The sequence below is a fragment of the Ranitomeya variabilis genome, chromosome 5 (assembly GCF_051348905.1).
Source record: "Ranitomeya variabilis isolate aRanVar5 chromosome 5, aRanVar5.hap1, whole genome shotgun sequence".
NCBI lineage: Eukaryota > Metazoa > Chordata > Amphibia > Anura > Dendrobatidae > Ranitomeya > Ranitomeya variabilis.
In genome coordinates this window covers 490,974,361-490,992,740 of record NC_135236.1, presented here as the reverse complement: position 1 = coordinate 490,992,740, position 18,380 = coordinate 490,974,361, and the positions used below count along the sequence as shown (strand labels likewise).

General features: G+C 43.8%; 1 protein-coding gene across 2 annotated transcripts in view; it reads left to right on the top strand.

Annotated features, from left to right (window-relative positions):
• LOC143776332 (sodium-coupled monocarboxylate transporter 1) overlaps nucleotides 1-16,577 on the top strand; it is a 78,124-nt gene extending 61,547 nt beyond the window's left edge. For both annotated transcript variants that reach the window (XM_077265601.1, XM_077265599.1), the window contains exons 13-15: nucleotides 485-588; nucleotides 12,220-12,314; nucleotides 15,631-16,577. In XM_077265601.1, the coding sequence (XP_077121716.1) occupies nucleotides 485-588; nucleotides 12,220-12,314; nucleotides 15,631-15,771 (340 nt within the window). In that variant the 3' untranslated portion in view covers nucleotides 15,772-16,577. The remainder of the gene's footprint in view (nucleotides 1-484; nucleotides 589-12,219; nucleotides 12,315-15,630) is intronic.
• The last annotated feature ends 1,803 nt before the right edge of the window (nucleotides 16,578-18,380 follow it).

The window sequence follows — 18,380 nt, the reverse complement described above, 5'->3', positions numbered from 1 at the left end:
GTTGTTCCCTAATGGTGTCAGCAATTACTCTCACTTGTAAGAAAAATAATAAAAAAAAACCTTAAAGAGAACTTGTCACAAGGTCAAATCTGGCCTTTTTTTTTCTTACTTTATTACCTGTGCCCTCCTGCGTTTTATGCTTTTGCTTTTTTTTTTTGTTTGTTTTTTAAATCCACAATTTTGTTCCAGAGATATGAGCCTTTATATGTAGTGATACATTTTATGTCTTTTAGCAAAATGTGTGGCTTTACTGAATTTTCTGGGGGCATATCTTTAGGCCGCAATGCATTATTACGCTCTAAGTAATACCCCTCTTAGCAAAGACCCTAAAAATTTGCCCTAAATAAAAAGGCCTATATCACTGTAAGAGCATGGCATTTTTTTTAAAGAAACAAAAATTAGATTACTATTACCTGTAGATAATTATTGTATCTTTATAAATATGAATATCCAGTTTTTACATTTGTTTCCATTTATTTTCCAGACCAGCACTGGCTGATGATTGGTACTCAATGTCCTATCTGTACTTTAGTACTATTGGTACAATCATAGCTGTTATTGTTGGAGTAGTAGTCAGTCTATTATCTGGTAAGCAAAATTAATTTTTTTTATAGATATATAATATAATATGCTAAAGCAGAAATAGAAAATAATAGGTTTTTGATTCATCATTTGTGATTTATTGACGTCACTTTTTTTGCTTGTCTTGTGGAATTTGCTGATTTTTTTTGCAACAAATTCTTCAAAATGGCTCACACAGTTCACAGATTTGGTGCAAAATCAAAAATTTTTTTGTTGTTGTCTGTAACAGTTTTTTTTGCAGCTTTTAGTGTGCACACGTTCCGGATTTTTTGCGTTTTTTTTGCCTTTTTTCCGCTATAAAAAGGTGATAAAACCGTGAAAAAAACGCATCCATTAAGCATCCTATTAATAGAATGCAATCCGCAATTTTTGTTTATATGTTGCGTTTTTTTCCGTGATAAAACACATCGCGGAAAAAAAACACAGCATGTTCATTAATTTTGCGGATTTTTCGCGGATTTACTGCTATTTAATGCATTGGGAAGCTCCGGAAAAAAACGCAAAAAATCCGCACAAAAAACACTCAAAAACTGCTAGAAAAACGTGATAAAACGCGCAAAAAACGCATGCGGATTTCCTGCGGAAAAAATCCGGTTTTGTTCAGGAATTTTCTGCAAATAATCCTGACGTGTGCAGATAGCCTAAAAGTTGGATGTTTGTCTAAAAATATGACAAAGTAAAAATTCTGCCAGAATTCTTTCTATAGGCAAGGACTGTAGTAAGGTGTGCCAAAAAATGCGACATTTGAAAAAAGTTGCATTTTGTAAATCTATCTAAAAAAATCTTAAGAAAGGCCTAAAAATGAAAGATGACAATAAATGGAGGAAATCTTATAGATAATAAAGCACATATACTATATATTATCCACTAAAGAGCAAATTACTCCAGAAAACTGTAGAAAGAACAATTATATATTGGGGTGATAGTGAAGTACTTTGAAAATTTTGGAAATTTTGAATCATTCCTTTTCATGATGTTGGTATTTGCTTTTTAGTGTTCATATAATTAAAATAGCATGTACGGTAGTTTGTAAGACAATGATAACACTGCTCAGAAGCAATATTCACTCATATTGAAGTTATTTTTTTCCACAATGTGCCATCCTCTGCACTTGGGATAAGAAATGCAAGCTAGATACAGTATAACTTTATATTGCAAATATAACATGTCAAATAATCTGTTTTTCATCTGCAAGGGAATGTGTCACCATATAAACTCCTTTAACATGTTAAATAGAAGTGTTTATGCCACCCTGCCCTTAGAACAGGGACTTGCAGTAGTTAAACAGTTAAGCAGTTTGAACAGGGTAATCACAAGTAGATTAAACAGTACAGAACATATAATGAGTTTTAAAGTACAATTAGAACGGCAGTAAAGTCTCTCAGAAATTATACTAGTGTTCCTCTGACAAGGGTGATACACTTGTCCCTGTTAGAGCTACTACTTTGGCTTCTTCTTAAGGAATGGCCCTAGCGGGAGTCTCTGGTTGTTCCTGCTAGGCTGTAAGTCCTCCTGACAAAGTTTACTAATGTACTTTGAGCCTCCTTTGCTCCATCTGTCCCCCACCCTGTCTGCTCTTTTGTCTTGACCCCTGTTCGGTACACTAGAGCTGGAAGCGATGACCTGGCTCACTCATGCTTTCTTTCTGCCACTACAGGCGTCCTCCTCTAGGCAGAGACTCCTAAGTGCACAGGGGGAAGCTCGAACCAGGTCCGCTGCGGTCTCCCATTCTCATCCAGCCGCAGTGGAACCTGCTCAGCGGAGACATCAGTCCCAGCGTCTGGCTCAAGCTGATACTGTGCGAATGGTTACTGCTGTCTTTCCAGTTTCCAGGCTCCGCCTTTGTAGCCAGCACTGATCAGCAGTGAGCAGGCCTTTCTAGGACTAAGTCCTGCTTTTCCCATACTAAGCATGCCCATGGGACGACCTCCCATTGGAGGTCAGGGGTCACATGCTCAGGTCCTGTTGTGGCTCCTATTGGACCATCAGGAAGGTCCCGGAGCACTACTGCTATAAAAGGTTTGCATGGCCACTCGGCCATGCGCTAGTGTAAACTTGCTAATGTGTGTGTGGATGTATGTCTGTCGATGGATGAAAGCTCCGAATCATTCCCATTCCTAGTGTTGTTGCCTGCTCGCGAATGGTGGAATCTACCTAGTGCCAGACAGTGCTACTCTGCACATCCAGCACACAATTCAGCGTCTTCTCAGCAGCGACCGCCAGTGCGGCGCCGTACGCTTAGTGCGCTTTCCTGGTCCTCGTTAGGGTGGTTAGTGGCGTCCGCCAGAGCGGCGTTGTACGCTCTCTTGTGTGATAAGTTATTAGTTCAGTTCTATCCCTGACACCACAGTAGCGATGTCGAGCCTAAGAGGTCTAGAGGAACTCTTTCCCCGTGTCTTGGGACAGAGTTCTGTGACTCTTTACTTGCGCTCTCTGTGCGGTATCGTGGCCCTGTGACACAACAGGGTTCGCTTCCTTCACACCTGGTGAAGCTAACAGTTAATGTGTGTGTATTCACATTATACTGCCATCTAGTCCGCCATTACTGAGCAGCAGGTGTCCTTTCTGCAGTGGACCCCTGACTGTGAACGCACCTCATATCCTCTCTAATTATTATTTGACGCTTGATCTTTAGCCCATGCCTCTCAAGATGCTCTAATAACTGTTCCAGCTTGATAAGATGGTCTTCGAACATGGGATAGTAGATGATGATGTCATCAAAATATGTCAAGGTCGCATCAAAATTCAAATCTCCCAATCATCTTTTCATCAAGCGCTGGAACGTCCCTGGTGCATTTGTCAGCTTGAAAGGCATCCGGTTAAATTTGAATAGGCCCATAGGGAGGACGAAGGCTGTCTTTGGACTGTCTTCAGCAGCTACCAGAACCTGCCAGTAGCCACTGGCTAGGTCGAGAGAGGAGACGTACTTTGCCTTTCCCAAAGCAGACAGTGAATCCTCAATTCTGAGTAGGGTATAGAGGTTCTACACAGTGAAAGCTTTCAGTCATTGGTAGTCTACACAGAACCTCAGTGTTCCATCTTTCTTTCAAACTAACACAATGGATTCCGCTCAGGAGCTTTGGCTTTCACATATTACTCCATTACATAGCATATGCAACAGTAGTTCTTTCACATCTTGGTACAAATCCCTCTGAGGTGGGATTTTTCAATACTTCTCTTGAATGGGGGCAGTGGTTCTCATGGGGGGTCTCGTGCTGCATAGTCGGGCCCTGGGTGGCCACTTCATGACTCCGTACTGCACCCGTCAAAGCAGGGGCTTCCCATTCTCGGACTCGGGCCTCTGCTCCGACTTCCAGGAAGCTCATATTGGAGTTCAGGTGTAGGTGCTCTTTTCAGGCCTGGCTTAGGTAAGGATCCCTCAGTCCAGCAACCAGTTGGTCCTGCAGCCCTTCATCTAACGACCCCAGCCCTCTGTACCCATCATGGGCCGTTACTTCCTGCAGCTCATTTACGTACTGGGCTACAGTCTTGTCCCCCCCTTGGACCCACTGGAACAAACGCATATGGAGGTGGCGTAAGTCCATGGTGTCACAGTGCATGTCCACTAAAATTTTAATCACTTTATCCACAGTGTCACGGTCTCTTGGCTGGCAAAACATGAACGTTTGTCGGGTCTCTCAGTCGATGGTCAAAAGGGCTAACTCTGCTTATATGATGGGACTCAGGGGGGACATGTGCAGCATGCTATTTAGTCTCTCTTCCCAATCCCAAAGTAACAAATTGCTTCCAGTGAACTTCACACGGTTACTGAGCATAGCTGGGGTGTATTTTCCCTGGTGGGCACAGTTACTGACTGATCTGCCATCTCTGCACTAGAATGTTGCATCCTGCTGACTACACCAAATGTAATGCAGGTGACCGGATGCAAAGCACAGATAGACACAAGGCAGGAACAGCCAATGAACTATTTATTTCCCTTGCTTTGATGAGGACTTACAGTAGTTAAGAAACAGTTAAACAATTTGAACAGGGTAATCACAAGTAGATTATACAGTACAGAACATATGAGTTTCAAAGTACAATTAGAATGGCAGTAACGTCTCTCAGAAATTATACTAGTGTTCTTCTGACAGTAGTGATACACTTGTCCCAGTGGGAGATACTATTTTGGATGTTACTAAAGCAATGGCCCTAGTGAGTCACCCGCCTGGGCAGTGGGTCCGGTCGCACTTAAAGGGGATGTCACGGTGGCTGCGACCCGGTCCGTGGCCCTGGGCGCTCAAGCTGATGGGGAAAGGTCTTTTAAGGGAATTAGAATTAAAGTTTGTGTTCGTGAGGCCACCTGTGGTTTTCGGTCAGTAGGGACCGATGCTGCCTAAAGGGGTCCTCTGGGGTGATGTTATGCAGCAAGATGGTGACGCTTCCCACAGGTGAAGCGGGGTCCCCAGGGCTCCCAAGGTGTATGGCACAGATGGTGTGGAGGATGATATAGTAAAGAACCAGGAAACAGGTTTGCAGTCTTTACCTGGTCTACTGGTGGTTGCAGTCAGCCTCAGTCCAAGGTACCAAGTGCAGGGGTAGCTGTGGTCCGGCCGGCTTGGAGGCAATAGGGGATCCCTCTCTCAGGTGAGGTTCGTAAGCCTTTCCTATTTGCACTAGTTGGCAAGGTCCCTGCTGCTTGTAGCTTGCTGGCAAAGTCCCCTCTCTCCTGTCCCGAGACAGATGTCTACACGGTGGGCAGTGTGAGCCGTTTTATAGGGTCTCTATCATGACCCGGGCTCTTCAGGTTACTGCTTCACCTCACCTTGGTGTGGGCAATTAACATACAGTCCTATGCCCACCGGTTCTGCCGTGCATCCTGGAGAACAACACGACCTTGGGCTCCCGGTGCCCGGTTTCTGCGTTCTGGCTCTGAGAGTGTCCGGTCGCCATTCCCCTCTGAGCCCTATCTCTTCCACTGTGCTCCTTTCCTCTTAAGCTCCGCTACAATCCAACCCAGGTTATCTCTTCCTATTCCAGGGGCTGCAGCTCCCATGTGGCTGCTCAGCCCCACTGTCTGTTCCAGACGTCCTTCTCCTATCTCTCCCTCCAACAGACTAACTAGCTCCTCCTCCGGACCAGCATACATAAAGTTGGGGAAGCTCCCCTGAATCCGGGTTCACAGCTCCTCCTTCTGACCTGGACTTCAGAATGTGTTGAATGTAGATGCTTACCTGATAAAGAGAATCCTCCTTGCCTCCAAGCATGATATCACCCTCCCCGAAAGGAAGGCAACATCAATGTAACAACCGGTTACCTGGGGTGTTACACTAGCATGGGTTGCAGGTTGTTCCCGCTAGTCTGTATGTTCTCCTGACAAAGTCTATTAATGCACATTGAGCCTCATTCACTCCACCTTACCCCCACTCTGTCCGCTGTCCAAGCCCAGGCTGATCACTGTTCCGTACGTTAGTACTGGAAGCAATGGCTCGGCTCTCTTGTGCTTTCCTTGTACCACCGCAGGCATCCTCCTCCTGGTGGAGTCTCCTCAGGGATCTTCTGTGCTTAACCGACAGTGCTTGACTCCTGGATATGGGGAGAAGAGGGATGGGCTCCGGATCTTGACTGGCGTCATCAGTATTTGGTACCTTGACCGGTGCAGGTCTGGGATTTGAGCCTTGAATGGCACAGTCTGGCACAGACTATGGTGGTGTAGTTCGGGGACTGGATCTGATTTGGTGTCATCTGGATCCCATCTGCAAGCAGGCATCAACCTGTGCGCACACGCTTCGTGCTGCGGCCTGTCATGCAGCGTCTTCTCCTGTGCACCTCTGTCTCTCTTGGTGTCATGAATAATATTTGGAATTGAGAGTCCTCTGTGGTTGATACCTTTTAATGGCTAACTGAAAAGATGGTAACAAATTGCAAGCTTTTGAGACTACCAGGTCCCTTCATCAGACATAAACTATGCCTGATGAAGGGACCTGCATAATCTCGAAAGCTGGCAATTTGTTACCATCTTTTCAGTTAGCCATTAAAAGGTATCAGCCACAGAGGACTCTCAATTCCATATATTATTCTATCTACTGGCTAACATGGTACAAAGATATATACACTCACCGGCCACTTTATTAGGTACACCATGCTAGTAACGGGTTGGACCCCCTTTTGCCTTCAGAACTGCCTCAATTCTTCGTGGCATAGATTCAACAAGGTGCTGGAAGCATTCCTCAGAGATTTTGGTCCATATTGACATGATGGCATCACACAGTTGCCGCAGATTTGTCGGCTGCACATCCCAAAGATGCTCCATACAAGGCAGGATGGATCCATGCTTTCATGTTGTTTACGCCAAATTCTGACCCTACCATCCGAATGTCGCAGCAGAAATCGAGACTCATCAGACCAAGCAACGTTTTTCCAATCTTCTACTGTCCAATTTCGATGAGCTTGTACAAATTGTAGCCTCAGTTTCCTGTTCTTAGCTGAAAGGAGTGGTACCCGGTGTGGTCTTCTGCTGCTGTAGCCCATCTGCCTCAAAGTTCGACGCACTGTGCGTTCAGAGATGCTCTTAGGCCTATCTTGGTTGTAACGGGTGGCGATTTGAGTCACAATTGCCTTTCTATCAGCTCGAACCAGTCTGCCCATTCTCCTCTGACCTCTGGCATCAACAAGGCATTTCCGCCCACAGAACTGCCGCTCACTGGATTTTTTTTCTTTTTCGGACCATTCTCTGTAAACCCTAGAGATGGTTGTGCGTGAAAATCCCAGTAGATCAGCAGTTTCTGAAATACTCAGACCGGCCCTTCTGGCACCAACAACCATGCCACGTTCAAAGGCGCTCAAATCACCTTTCTTCCCCATACTGATGCTCGGTTTGAACTGCAGGAGATTGTCTTGACCATGTCTACATGCCTAAATGCACTGAGTTGCCGCCATGTGATTGGCTGATTAGAAATTAAGTGTTAACAAGAAGTTGGACAGGTGTACCTAATAAAGTGGCCGGTGAGTGTATCTTTCATGGATCTCTTTGTATCAAAACCCACTCTGTCATTGGTGGCACCTGGCTGGGTGTTCCTTCTGAATCTGTCCCTCCTTCAATTCTTCCTGCTTCAGTTAGTTCCACACGGTCCCTTCTAAACAGCAGGTGGCAGCCTTCTCACACCAATAATACACATAGTCGGGATTTCTCAGGAGCATTGTCACCTCCTCTTACACCTGTGTAGTAGGGCTAAGTGTTCCCTTTTTGTGCTGGCTGACTGTGTTCACATTTTGTACTTGCTGACTTCATTCACATTTTGTGCTGGCTGACTGCATTCACATTTTGTGCTAGCTGACAGTGTTCACTCTTTGTGGATACTGACTGCATTCACTTTTTGTGCTGACTGACTGCATTCACATTCTGTGCTGGCTGACTGTGTTCACTTCTTGTGCTGGCTGACTATGTTCAGTATTTGTGCTGGCTGCCTGTGTTAAAATTTTGTGTTAACTAACTACATTCACTGCAGTCAATTTTTGTGCTTGCTGACTGCGTCAACTGCATTCACTTTCTGTGCTTACTGCCTTCACGTTTTGTGCTGGCTGACTTTCTTCCTTTTTTGTACTGACTGAGTTACTTTTTTGTGCTGGCTGACTGCATTTACTGCATTCACTCTTTGTGCTGGCTGACTATGTTCACTTTTTGTGCTGGTTGACTGCGTTCAATTTTTGTGCTAGCTGACTTCATTCAATTTTTGTGCTGGCTAACAGCATTCACACTTTGGGAAGACTGAATGCATTCACTGTGTTCACTTTTGTGCTTGCTGACTCATTCACATTTTGTGCTGGCTGACTGCATTACTTTCATTCACTTTTTGTGCTGACTGTGTTTACCTTTTGTGCTAGCAGACTGCTTTCATATTTTCTACTGGCTGACTGTGTTCACTTTTTGTGCTGGCTGACTGCGTTCACTTCATTCACTTTTTGTGCTTGCTGACTGCATCAGATGCGTTCACTTTTGGTGCTGACTGACTGCATTAACTATTTGTGCTGGCTGACTGTGTCCAAATTTTGTGATGAATGACTGCATTCGCATTTTTGTGCTGGCTTTCTGCGTTCACATTTTGTGCTGGCTTTTTGTTCACTGCATTCCCTTTTTGTGCTGGCTGACTGCATTTACTGCATTCACTTTTTCTTGGCTGACTGCATTCTCTTTTTGTACTGGTGGACAGCATTTTTTGTGCTGGCTGACTGTGTTCACTTGGTTTCAAAGATGGCACCTGCTCCTTGTTCTGGCGCCACCCTTTATTGTAAGCACTGCTGCGTCCACTCAGATTCCAAGATGACACAAGCTCCCTGTGCTGACTCCTCTCCGTCTGCTAAGCTCTGACTGTATTGATGTATAACACAGTGTAACAACCCTGCCGGCATCACTGCATGGCCTTCCATACCCCACCTGCCTGTTACATCAACTCACTCACCCAGTGCCATGCTGTGAGATCTGTCTGCTGCCGGCTCCATGCCGTGTGCTTCATGGCCGCTTGCTCTGTGTACACTTTCTGTCTGCGTGCATAGGGGGGTGGCGCCAGCAACTCCTGTTTCTTATTCAGTCTGTGTGCACCACCCTAAGGTGTCTCTGGCCAATAGCCTAGAGGCCATTGATTCTTAAGGCGTCCTCACCCATTGGAGGATGCCGGAGCAAACTTACTTCCTCAGTCAGTACTCTGCTGCTGAGGTGTCTGGTTCTGTCTCTGCGTCTGCCACCAAGTGGGGTGTAGTACCCTGGTCTGTGTTCTCCACCCATTGGGGCGTCATACCCTGGTCTGAATCTGTGTTCCGTTACTTCCGTGTCTGAACTCTGGTCTATGTCCGCTCCTGTCTGTACTCTGGTCTATGTCTGTTCCTGTTCCTGCTTTGGTTGTTGCCATTCCCACTCTGCTGTGTGTATCTCTGCGCTATCTCTCTGCTCTGCTTGCCACTATCTGTGGTTCTGCACTTCTCTGCTCTGGTCGCCACTACCCGTGGTCCTGTTCTTCTCTGCTTTGCTCGCCACTACCTGTGGCTCTGTAAATTCTCGCTCTTGGCTCCGCCTCCAGCGTATCCGCTCTTGGCTCCGCCTCCAGTGGCTCCGTCTTTAGCTCTTTTCTCTCCTTCTCTACCTTCTTCTTTACTCTTAGCTCCGCCTTCCTCTTCTCTGCTCTTTCCTGCGTTTCTGTTCTAGGCTCCACCTCCTGCTCTTAACTCCACCTCCTGTTCTGCTTTGCATCTGCTGTTGCGGCCTTGCTCTATCTCTGTTCTGCAACTTGCCGTACAGGTCTTTGCCTGTCTCTTTATATTCACCAGTCCGAACAGGTCCCTACCTGTTTCCATATACCCTCCAGTCTGAACAGTATCTTACCTGTCTCCATACACCCGCCTGTCTGCCAGAGTGCCAGCCATGCCCGTCTGCCTGCCAGTATCTCCGTCAAGCCAGTCTGACCATCAGGGCCTCTGCCATACCCATCCATCAGCCAGTGTTACTGCTGTGCCTGCCTGCCTGTGTCCTGTCCCCCGATGGGATCAGCATCCACAGTCAGACTCCACCCTGGAGTGGTACCTGGTAGAAACCTGCCGCACAAGTCTGACCTCACCATCAGAGGCTCCAGCGAACACCTAGGAAGCTACTTAGTTACGCCCCTTCCAGGGAAGTCTGGTCTGTGGTCCAGTGGGGCCACACCCCCGCACCCCCGCGCCAACCAGTCTGGGCGCGAGCGTTACACACAGCCAGTACCTAGTAGAAATGGTGGCGCTAGCACGGGGCTGGTGGTATCTTAGATTTTGCTCTCAGGCGCACATTTCCACACTGCTCCAACCAGCTTTCCAATGAAAGTGGAGAGCTGATTCTTCTGTATATTGAGCTCACTGGCCACATAACATGACATGGCATGCCGGATTTGGCGTTGAGTTTGACACCTCTGCAGAGAGCTCTTTCAGGCTATGTTCAAATCTTCATCCTTGCTTCCATTTATACCAGAAGACCGGAATAAGTGTATGGTTTGTCAAATCATAAATACCAATATCATCCTAATGGACTCCACTAACTTGTCCAAATTTAAGGGAGCAATAAGTGTTTGTTAAAGAGAATCTGAAATAAAAGGGTATTTCTACTATAATTAAGGCATATTCACTGGGTTTTCTACACATTTTTAAAAGAGACAGTTCTCACCTATGATATAGCTACCTATGTCAAGATTGTGGATCTCTGAAATAATGTAGTATCGGGCACACCACAATTTAGGACATTGAATAACCAAAATAAGGTGCTATATCAGGTAGAAAAAAGATGAAATAGCGCAAAGAAGAAAGGGCTACCTGAATATTAGTGCACACATACAAAATTTATAATGTAAAAACTAATAATTTTATTGGACATCTAACACCAGACAAGATTCATCTAAAAACAATTAAAAATACAATGAAAAGAAAAGGATCCCCAGACCATAGTATCTGACAATGCATAAATCGGTATTATGCCAAAATATGTAAATATCATGACATACAAAGTAAATATATAACACAATATAATAATGAAAATGATTATACCTCTGCCGATACCACCAATAGAAGCATATATCCATATAATAGGTAGTGATAGTTATTCTTGCAGCATGAATTGTGTGAATAAACCCATGTAAAGATATATCTAGAGAAATAAAATAGAGATAATGATCTGATAAGATAAATGTATCAAGAGGAGCAGTCAAAAAGGACTGCACCTAGATGCAATGAAATACAATATATGCTTGAACTGATGACAGGATGGATATGGAACATATCAATGATAAACAGAGAAAATGCCGAAAGGGCATGAACCTGGAAATGTGCCCCGAAGGGCTAACAAAGATATGCCTGCATCAGCATGGTGTGCGTAGGTGAAGCAAAGATATGCCAAAAGACTGCAAGATTATGCTGAGGTGGGGAGCAGCGAAATAATAAGAGCCCCACAGAGGATCTACGGATGAGCCTGATTTTAGATCCCGAAACCTTGTTTCCCATTTACTGAGTACAGAATGATCGAGGAGGTGTCTGTGCATGTGAGTGACTCTCTCACTTCAAGTCAATGGGCAGCATGGTGGCTCAGTGGTTAGCACTGTTGCTTTGCAGTCCTGGGTTCAAACCACCAAGGACAACATCCGAAAGGAGTTTGTTTGTTCTCCCCGTATTTGCGTGGGTTTCCTTCTGATACTTTGGTTTCCTCCCACACTCCATAGTCATACTGCTAGGGAATTAAGATTGCGAGCCCCAATGGGGACAGTGCTGATAATGTCTGTAAAGCGCTGTGGAATATGACATTGCTATATTAGCAAAGCATGTCTATGGGAGAAGCAGTAAGCAGCAGAGAACCACATTCTCAAGATATGTGGCAGTCCAAGATATCCTGTAGTTATGCCATAATTACCTGTAGTGAGAATAACCCGCCAATGCCATTGGTCACAAAGTCTTATAATCAAAATAAACAACCCAAAACAGTTTTTTTTCGCTAAATTTATATTGATTAGAACATATCTTTCCTAGGAGTGTTACATTTGATGGAACTTACTATAGCGCAGTGAAGTCTTTTACATATACATATACAGTGAGAGTTGTTAGAAAAATATGAAGACCTGCAATAATCAATGTGATTAATATCCAATCTGCTGGTAAATGCTTCTTAACTTATCATACTATATTGTCTTACAGGAGGCTTAAAACAAAATGTAAATCGGGATTACCTATTAACATCTCAAGACTTTGACTACCTTCAAGTATTGCTTCCTTCCCGTTGGGGCAAAGAAGTAAGTAAACTAAAAGATTTTTTTGTTGGTGGTGTGTGTGGTAACATTTATTGTAATAAGGGTGGAATGCCAATATAGTCATGTACAGGTGCTTCTCACAAAATTAGAATATCATCAAAAAGTTAATTTATTTCATTTCTTCAATACAAAAAGTGAAAGTCATATATTATATAGAGTCATTACTTCTGTTTACTTCTTTAATGTTGATGATTATGGCTTGCAGCCAATGAAAACCCAAAAGTCATTATCTCAGCAAATTAGAATAATTAACAAATAACACCTGCAAAGGCTTCCTAAGCGTTTAAAAGGGTCCCTTAGTCTGTTTCATTAGGTTCCACAATCATGGGGAAGACTGCTGACTTGACAGATGTCCAGAAGGCAGTCATTGACACACTCCACAAGGAGGGTAAGCCCCAAAAGGTCGTTACTAAAGAAGCTGGCTGTTCACAGAGTGCTGTATCTGTTGTGAATTTTGTTCTTGGGCTCCCTCCGGTGGTTGTTGGTGGTAGTGCAGTTGTCTCTGGGTTGTAATGCAGGGCAGGTGTTTCTGCTGATTGCAGCTCTACTAGGTATTTAGGTGTGCAGGATCCATTAGTCCTTGCCAGTTGTCCATTGTTCTTGGAGGGATTACATCTCTGTCTGGATCCTCATGCCCTGCTGTCAATTCAGCTAAGGGTACCGTCTCACAGTGGCACTTTTGTCGCTACGACGGTACGATCCGTGACGTTCCAGTGATATCCATACGATATCGCTGTGTCTGACACGCAGCAGCGATCAGGGACCCCGCTGAGAATCGTACATCGTAGCAGATCGTTTGGAACTTTATTTCATCGCTGGATCTCCCGCTGTCATCGCTGGATCGGTGTGTGTGACACCGATCCAGCGATGCGTTCGCTTGTAACCAGGGTAAACATCGGGTTACTAAGCGCAGGGCCGCGCTTAGTAACCCGATGTTTACCCTGGTTACCATCGTAAATGTAAAAAAAAAAAAAACGTACATACTCACATTCCGGTGTCCGTCAGGTCCCTAGCTGTCTGCTTCCCGCACAGACTGACTGCTGGCCGGAAAGTAAAAGCAGAGCACAGCGGTGACGTCACCGCTGTGCTCTGCTTTCACTTTACGGCCGGCACTCAGTCAGTGCGGGAAGCAGACGGCTAGGGACCTGATGGACACCGGAATGTGAGTATGTACTGTTTGTTTTTTTTTACATTTACGATGGTAACCAGGGTAAACATCGGATTACTAAGCGCGGCCCTGCGCTTAGTAACCCGATGTTTACCCTGGTTACCCGGGGACTTTGGCATCGTTGGTCACTGGAGAGCTGTCTGTGTGACAGCTCTCCAGCGACCACACAACGACTTACCAACGATCACGGCCAGGTCGTATCGCTGGTCGTGATCGTTGGTAAATCGTTTTGTGTAACGGTACCCTTAGATAAGTGTCTGGTTTTTTGTCTCTGCAGCACACATGCAGTGTGCTTTACAATTCAGTGCAATTCATTGTGTTTTTGTCCAGCTTAGACTTTGTTTGGATTTTTCAGTCATGCTGGATTCTCTTGAGATGCAGATATACATTCTATGTCTTTAGTTAGATGTAGAATATTTGTATTATCTGCTGTGGATATTTTTAGGGTTTTAATACTGACCGCTTAGAATTCTGTCCTATCCTTTTCTATTTATCTAGAAGTGCCTCTTTTGCTAAATCCTGTTTTCTGCCTGCGTGTGTCTTTCCTCTTATACTCACAGTCAATATTTGTGGGGGGCTGCCTATCCTTTGGGGTTTCTGCTCTGAGGCAAGATAGAATTCCCATTTCCATCTATAGGGGTATTTAGTCCTCCGGCTGTGTCGAGGTGTCTAGGACGTGTTAGGTACACCCCACGGCTACTTCTAGTTGCGGTGTCAGTTTAGGGTTTGCAGTCAGTACAGGTACCACCTACTCCAGAGAACGTCTCATGCGGCTCCAAGGTCACCGGATCATAACATGTATCCAAGCATATTAATGGAAAGTTGAGTGGAAGGAAGATGTGTGCACACAAGCAACCGGGATAACCACAGCCTTGAAAGGATTGTTAATAAAAGGACATTCAAAAATTTGGGGGAGATTCACAAGGAGTCAACTGCTGTTGGAGTCATTGCTTCAAGAGTCACCACACACAGACGTATCCAGAACATGGGCTACAAGTGTCGCATTCCTTGTGTCAAGCCACTCAAGACCAATAGACAATGCCAAAAGCATCTTACCTGGCCCAAGGAGAAAAAGAATTGGACTGTTGCTCAGTGGTCCAAGGGGTTGTTTTCAGATGAAAGTAAATTTTGCATTTCATTTGGAAATCAAGGTCACAGAGTCTGGAGGAAGAGTGGAGAGGCACACAATCCAAGCTGCTTGAGGTCTAGTGTGAAGTTTCCACAATGAGTGATGGTTTGGGGAGCCATGTCATCTGCTGGTGTAGGTCCACTGTGTTTTATCAAGACCAAAGTCAGCGCAGTCATCTACCAAGAAATTTTAGAGCACTTTATGCTTCCCTCTGCCGACAAGCTTTTTGGAGATGGAAATTTCATTCTCCAGCAGGACTTGACACTTGTCCACACTGCCAAAAGTACCAATACCTGGTTTTGAAACAACAGTATCACTGTGCTTGATTGGCCAGCAAACTCGCCTGACCTTAATCCCAAAACACCTCAGCAGTGCCACAGGCTGATCGCCTCCATTCCACGCCGCATTGATGCAGTAATTGATTCAAAAGGAACCCCAACCAAGTATTGAGTGCATTTACTGAATGTACATTTCTGTAGTCCAACATTTCGGATTTTAAAATCATTTTTCAAGCTGGTGTTATAAAGTATTCTAATTTACTGAGATAATGACTTTTGGGTTTTCATTGGCTGTAAGCCATAATCCTCAACATTAACAGAAATAAACACTTGAAATGGATCACTCTGTTTGTAATGACTCTATAAAATATATGAGTTCCACTTTTTGTATTGAAGAACTGAAATAAACTAACACTTTGATTATATTTTAATTTTGTGAGAAGCGCCTGTACATGGAATAATAATTCTGAAAAATGGAGAAAAATACAGTACTGTAGGAAAAAATGTTAAATTCATTTTGGAAATTATTTTGTATGGGCATCATAAGCCGTAGCAGCCAATCAGGCCTTTGTTAATATATTTTGGACACAGCATACTGCAGTATTGTTTATGAGGTACACATGGCTTAGCTGATTTGACTAGTGTTTAATACATGTTAACTGCATTACTATTTATAGGGCAAACAATTTATATTCATTTTGCTGATTTTATTTTTTTCTGCAGACTGAGAAAGTTGAAGTGCTGAACTGGAAGATCCGGGACAGTGATCCAAATCCTGATAAAGGGACAGACAATCCTGCTTTCAGTCACATGGAAATGTATAACACAGAAAAAAACGAGAAAGTTAACGGTGTTAACCCATGAGATGTTACTGAGGTTTTAAATAATATTGTTGTATTAACAAAAGACAACAGAAACAATTCCATACTGTCTATATGGATCTGTAGAAGTCACGTAAAACACATCAGCCAACCTTCTCTTGTCGAAATGATATGTATATAAAAATAAATACATAGGGATTACTCACAGAAGCGCTGCTGTAATTGCATAAAGTTCACTCAGGGAATTCACTCCGTTGTGATACAATATATTTTATAGATTTATGTATTTGCATCTTTTTGTATATAGTTTACCCGTCACATTATTTTCTAAATAAAAATGAGTTATTCTATATCAGTATTGCAAAAGACACTTTTGTACAATGCAAACTTTTTTGTTTGACCGTTAACTGAGATGTACTTACAGGGAAAATGTGTCATCAAATAATGACCTATTTTTAAACCTATTGGTTTTTGTACTAAATTAAGAAAAAAAATCTTTACAATTTTCACACTGACCACTAGAGCTTTTTTTTAACTCTAATTTTTCTGTTGTCTCAAGAAACAACACATGTACATAGTCACATATTTTATATTGAAGTGACTAATGAGACTGTGCAAAGGGCATTGAAAGGGGTCAGCTGTGACATCACCTATTGTGATTTGTGGATCCAGTGTTATCAGCAGGGTATAGAGGTGTTACCTGTCATTGTCATTATGTCTTTGCTGGTAAGGAGCCTGTTGTAAACTCTTCCTGAAAGAACAGCAAATTTGATTTAAACACAATCCCCAGTGTGTAGTGGGAAAATTGCAAGATTATGATTTTTTTTTAAAAAATAAAGATTGTGATATAAAAATGAAAACATTTGATTTAGATTTTTTTAAAATATATGTAGCACAAAACCCTGATTTAAACAAAAGGTCATTTTGTGATGATAGCTTCCCTTTAAATGGAAGACAGTGTAGGGAAGCTGTAATTAGAAAGTGACCTCTTGTTTAACCCCTTAACAGCCGCCGATACACATTAAAACGGTGGCTGCTAAGGTTATTTATTCCCTCATTGCCATTTTAAAGCGATTGGGAATAAGACTGTAGCGCCCCCATGAGTCAGAAAATCTCTGGGGTCTTGGATACCGGGTGTAGCTGAGACCCCGGAGAACATGATCAGGGCTGGATTTTCTAGTGTGCGATCACAAAAAAAGGTGTGCTCGCTGCTTCAATGATTTCTCTCTCTTCTGACATGATATATAGTTGAAACTAGAAGTTTACATACACTATATAAAATGACACATATGCATGTTTTTCTCCACATCTGACATGAAATCAATCAGAATAAACCTTACCCGTTTTACATCAAACATGCTGCCAAAATGATAATAAAGTGGCTTAAGGATAACAAAGTCAATGTTTTGGAGTGGTCATCACAAAGCCCTGATCTCAATCCTATTGAAAATTTATGGGCAAAGCTGAAAAGGCAGGTGCGAGCAAGGTGACCTACAAACCTGGATCAGTTACACCAGTTTTGTCAGGAAATTGGGCCCAAATTCCAACCAACTATTGTGGAAGGATATTCCAAACGTTGGACTCAAGTCATTCAGTTTAAGGGCAACGGTATCAAAAACTAATGAAATGTATGTAAACCTTTGACTTTGCAGAAAGTAGTAAAAATGCCTCAAAATATTCTCTGTCTCTCTTTATTCTGGCACTTGGCAAATATTATTAATTATGGTAATCCTATTTGACCTGAAACAGGAAAGGTTTATTCTGATTTCATGTCAGATATTGAGAAAAATATGCATATGTTTCTTTTTATATAGTGTAGGTAAACTTCGGGTTTCAACTGTACATGTCAGAGGAAAGAGAAATGATGTCCCCCCGAGACCCACTGGTACCTCCCCAGTCACTGACATCCCCAGGCCCTTCTGATCCGTCCACCGGGCCTGTCGTCATCTTCCTGAAAAAAACATGGTGGGCGGATGCGCAGTGCACGCGCCAAAATCTGATGGCCAGCACCCCGCAACAATTGGACATTTTTCCTATTGGTTTCTTTTGATCACTGTGATAGACCCTATCACAGTTATCAAAATAAAAACAATAGTAAATCAAATCCCCCTTTTTCACCCCTTAGTTAGATTTAAATTATAAAATAAATGTTTCATAATTTTTTCCCCAGGATGTCCCTCATGACAGCACGACATGAGTACTCCTATTTATCCTCTAGGGACAGGAAACTCACAAGAGGTTAAAAGCCCCCCACCTTCCACATCACCCCCAGTGTTTTTCCTGTCCCTAGCAGGACAGGGCACACAAGAGGAGCGCAGGAGCGAGATACTTACTGGGGCACAGCAGGATCGGAGGGGACTGGATCTCTTCCCTACCTGCTGTCTAGAGGCTCCGATGCTGATACCTCACTGGGCAGGGGTCCCTCAGCTTGTCGGTGGAGCAGGGGAGCTCCCGACATTGCCGATTCCCTCTCTGGAGGGCTCTAGACTCCATGCCACAGCCGGCCGCTGACTTCTGGCCGCATGAGTGAGCATGCGTTCCACCGTGAAACGCGCTTCCAGCCGGACGCCTTTCAAGGATGCACACTTCTGGTTTAGAGGGGCACTTCCGATCGGGGTGGCGCAGGAATGCATGAAAGAGCTATGGGTGTAA